At 44.1% G+C, this 5,000-nt stretch overlaps 1 protein-coding gene across 1 annotated transcript in view; it reads right to left on the reverse strand.

The window, feature by feature from the left end:
- lama1 (laminin, alpha 1) overlaps nt 1–5,000 on the reverse strand; it is a gene marked incomplete at both ends in the record, with an annotated part of 68,561 nt that overhangs the window by 60,575 nt on the left and 2,986 nt on the right. Inside the window, 5 exons of the mRNA XM_080054925.1 lie at nt 745–924; nt 1,772–1,962; nt 2,520–2,571; nt 3,123–3,235; nt 4,233–4,424. Coding sequence (XP_079911051.1) covers nt 745–924; nt 1,772–1,962; nt 2,520–2,571; nt 3,123–3,235; nt 4,233–4,424 — 728 coding nt within the window. The remainder of the gene's footprint in view (nt 1–744; nt 925–1,771; nt 1,963–2,519; nt 2,572–3,122; nt 3,236–4,232; nt 4,425–5,000) is intronic.

Genomic DNA, 5,000 nt, shown 5'->3' on the forward strand with positions numbered 1-5,000 from the left:
CCCTAACCATACTACACACAGTTATACCCTAACCCTAACCCTAACCATACTACACACTGTTATACCCTAACACTAAACCTAACCATACTACAGTCAATAGAGTTACACTGTTATACCCTAACCCTAACCCTAACCATACTACACACAGTTATACCCTAACCCTAACCCTAACCATACTACACACTGTTATACCCTAACACTAAACCTAACCATACTACAGTCAATAGAGTTACACTGTTATACCCTAACCCTAACCCTAACCATACTACACACAGTTATACCCTAACCCTGACCCTAACCATACTACACACTGTTATACCCTAACACTAACCCTAACCATACTACAGTCAATAGGAGTTACACCACACCAGCCAATCAGAATAGAGTATTCACACAGATAAGGCAAGGCAAGTTTATTTCTATAGCACAATTCAGACACAAGGCCATTCAAAGTGCTTTACAGGGGCAAGATTAGAATACATAAAACACATTGGAAGACATCTAAAATCAAATACTGAAAGCTGTTTGTCTGACAGACAGACAGACAGACAGACAGACAGACAGACAGACAGACAGACAGACAGACAGACAGACAGACAGACAGACAGACAGACAGACAGACAGACAGACAGACAGACAGACAGACAGACAGACAGACAGACAGACAGACAGACAGATAGATAGACGGACACACACACAGACAGACAGTCAGGCAGATAGATATTCTACTGAAAGCTGTCTCACCCTCCTGGTAACTATGGGGTCGATCTCCCGCGGGTCTCGGTTGCTGAGCGTCATGAGGTCGGCGTTGAGCGTTCTGATTCGCTGGAGGCGAAGCCGGATGAACCGCGCCGAGGTGAAGCTCAGCAGGTCAGGGGTCAAGTCGTCTGCTCCAGGGCGGCCGTTTATCAGAGAGGTGTGGATCTATAGAAATAGATAGTTAATGCACTGTTTAGATGGAGGGATGGATAGATAGATAGATAGATAGATAGATAGATAGATAGTGTGGTAGATTTGAATGGTATTCATCAAGAGTGCTGAGCAGATAGACTCTAAAGGTTAACGTCAGATCCCTAGATGGACGTGTGTTTGACTGGTGTTGCACAAGCAATGAAACGATATGTCTATTTGCAGATATTAAGACACATGATACCCCACACACACAGATATAAACGGGTCCTGTAACTAGCAACTTCAGTGCCATTGCGGCCTCAGCGTGCTGCTTCGATGCTCCATGAAATCCTCTGTAAATGTCTGATGGAAATCTCCTGAAATAAACCTGAAACACACAATGATGATTGTCCAGTCTCACCCTCTGTCCTTGGTCGCGACGGGGAATTCGGCTACCACAATAGATAGATAGATAGATAGATAGATAGATAGATAGATAGATAGATAGATAGATAGATAGATAGATAGATAGATAGATAGATAGATAGATAGATAGATAGATAGATGGATGGATGGATGGATGGATGGATGGATGGATGGATGGATGGAAGGATGGATGGATACATAGATGGATGAATGGATGGCTAGATTGATAGATAGATAGATAGATAGATAGATAGATAGATAGATAGATAGATAGATAGATAGATAGATAGATAGATAGATAGATAGATAGATAGATAGATAGATAGATAGATAGATAGATAGATAGACAGACAGACAGATAGATAGATAGATAGACAGACACACACACATACAGACAGACAGACAGACAGACAGACAGACAGACAGACAGACAGACAGACAGACAGACAGCTACCTCTCCGTGCTCTAAGGGGTTCAGTCTGGAGTAGTAGGAGGTGCAGATGACCTCCTGGTCGCGGCGGTATGTGGGCGGGCCGAGCCGCGGCGTCACGTTGTAATGAGACAAACACTCCGAGTCGCTGATCGCATAGAACTGCCACGGAGCGAAGGAGAGCCCGTCCAGAGAACGCTCTAAGATCCAGTTACCTAGAGAGAGAGAGAGAGAGAGAGAGAGAGAGAGAGAGAGAGAGAGAGAGAGAGAAAGAGAGACAGAGAGAGAGAGAGAGAGAGAGAGAGAGACAGACAGAGAGAGAGACACAAAGAGAGAGAGAGAGACACAGAGAGAGAGAGAGAGAGAGAGAGAGAGAGAGAGAGAGAGAGAGAGACACACACACACACACACAGACACACACAGGGTTAGGGTTAGGGGAATATATTTATATATAATCCTATATATCTAAAGGCTGGACGACGATAGTCGCTCCAGAATATCGGTCAAAGTATCGCGCCATGGAACAACTGCGGTGGAGCCAAACTGGTGTTTAGTGTTTTGTCCTCCCAACGGAGCCTTCAGGGCAGCCTGCGGTTAGGGTAACGGTAAGGTATAGGGTCTTCCAGGCAGCGCTGCCTTAAAGTCTTAATTTGGAGGTCAAAACACCATCGAGGGGTCAAACCAGCCGCTTCTATATTTGTCCCCCCCCCCCCCCCCCCCCACACACACACACACACACACACACACACACACACACACAGGTCGATCTCACCTGGCCGAGGAGAGTTGGCCGCCTTGATGATGATGTAAGCCACCTGGAAGATCTGAACAGAGACACAGAGTTTGTGAATGTTACTAACATTAATAAACGGCTACACAACGTCAACTTGTGTGTGTGTGTGTGTGTGTGTGTGTGTGTGTGTGTAAGGGGTGTGTGTAGGGGTCTGTGTGTCTGTGTGTGTATATATGTGTTTCTGTGTGTGTGTTAGGGGTCTGTGTGTGTGTGTGTGTGTGTGTGTGTATCTGTGTTTCGGTGTGTGTTAGGGGTGTAACAATACATTGTACCGAACTGCACATGCCGCACCATACGTAAATAGAGGCTTGTTCTGATTGCGGTTTGGCACTTTTATCTGAGAAGTATTTTACTTATTGGAGACCTTGGTTGTTTGCAGCAGTATTCTCTTTTCTACTGAAACAGACCTGTAGGCTGGAATTGTAGTTAATGCTGCATGGAACCTTGCTGAATGGAACTGTGACTTCAAAACCGAGGTACGTACCGAACCGTGATTTTTGTGTACCGGTAGACCCCTAGTGTGTGTGTGTGTCTGTCTGTCTGTGCGTGTGCGTGTGCGTGTGCGTGCGTGCGTGTGCGTACCTGCTTCAGGTCCAGAGTGATCGTGACCCAGTGGAACTGTCGTCCGTTCTTGATGCTCGGACTCTGCCACCACTCGTTCGTCCCGTCGATCGCGTTGGTGATCGGATGGCGCTCTGCAACGTTAGCATGACACAACGTTAGCACAGCACAACGTTAGCACAACACAACGTTAGCACAACACAACGTTAGCACACACAACGTTACATGAACACAAAGTGACAATGGGTTACATACAGCCGATCGTAATGTGATGTAATGATAGGCCTTTACTGAGGCTGTGTTCTAAAAGCCATACTAACGTCCTACTCATACTAAAAGCCCTACTGACGTCCTACTCATACTAAAAGCCCCACTGACGTCCTACTCATACTAAAAGCCCTACTAACGTCCTACTCATACTAAAAGCCCTACTAACGTCCTACCCATACTAAAAGCCCTACTAACATCCTACTCATACTAAAAGTCCTACTAACGTCCTACTCATACTAAAAGTCCTACTAACGTCCTACTCATACTAAAAGCCCTACTAAGGTCCTGCTCATATGAAAAGCCCTACTAACGTCCTGCTCATACTAAAAGCCCTAATAACGTCCTACTCATACTAAAAGCCCTACTGACGTCCTACTCATACTAAAAGCCCTACTAACGTCCTACTCATAGCCTACTAAAAACCCTACTAACGTCCTACTTATACTAATTTTTAAGTCAATTTGGGTATGTTGTGTATGCGAGTTTGTGTAGGGGAGAAATGCCCAGATGAGTACTTGCTTCCGGGAAGATTTTGTGTATGGATATATGATACTTTTCCTACTCAACCGCCCCACAATGCATTGCATCTTTTCAAACAAAACAATATATTTTTGTTATTCTTAATTGCTTCTGTATACTTCAGTGTAAACGGTCCGACGAACCTCACATACACAATGGATGGTTAAGTAGACAGTAAGTAGTATATACATGTTGAGTATGTAGGAGGGAGGACATTAGTAGTTAGTAGGCCGTTTACAACACAGCGTATAAAGTGTATGCTAAGCTAATGCACTGTAATGGCAGCCTACCTTTAGCCAGGCTGGAGGTATGCTAAGCTAATGCATTGTAATGGCAGCCTACCTTTAGCCAGGCTGGAGGTAGCATCACACTTGGGGCAGTGTGTGGGAGTGAGGGGGCCGCGGTGGGGTTTGATGCGCCGCCCCGGGACGTGCTCCACTAGCTTACAGTAGACCTCTGGAGCCGGGTCGCCGCACGTCGCGTTGCTGCTGATGTCGGCGTTAGACGCTAAGTTCAGGATCGCAGGGAACAGACCTGCAGACATAGCATAGCATAGCATAGCATTAAGCGAACAGCTAACTAGCATAGCATAAAGCACAGCTAACTAGCATAACATTAAGCAAACAGCTAACTAGCATAGCATTAAGCACCGCTAACTAGCATATCATGAAGCACAGCTAACTGGTAGCAACATGTTAGCAAAGCACACACACACACACACACACACAGGAACACAATTCATTCTTAGTCAACAGCTGTAGAGTAAAGACACTGCACTCTCGTCACAAAACGATGAATCACAATGTGAAGCCTTGACCCCATGTTAGAGGATGTTATCACTTTGTTCTATATAAATACATATATATATATATATATATATATATAAATACATATATATATATATATATATATATGTATTTATATATATATATATATATATATATATATATATATATATATATATATATATATATATATATATGTATATCTATTGGGACAGCACACACCTATCTGTCTGTCTGTCTGTCTGTCTGTCTGTCTGTTTGTTTGTCTGTCTGTCTGTATAGATATAGATGTATATCTATTGGGACAGCACACACCTATCCTAAA

The sequence above is a fragment of the Ammodytes marinus genome, assembly GCF_949987685.1.
Source record: "Ammodytes marinus genome assembly, contig: scaffold_40, whole genome shotgun sequence".
NCBI classification, from domain to species: domain Eukaryota; kingdom Metazoa; phylum Chordata; class Actinopteri; order Uranoscopiformes; family Ammodytidae; genus Ammodytes; species Ammodytes marinus.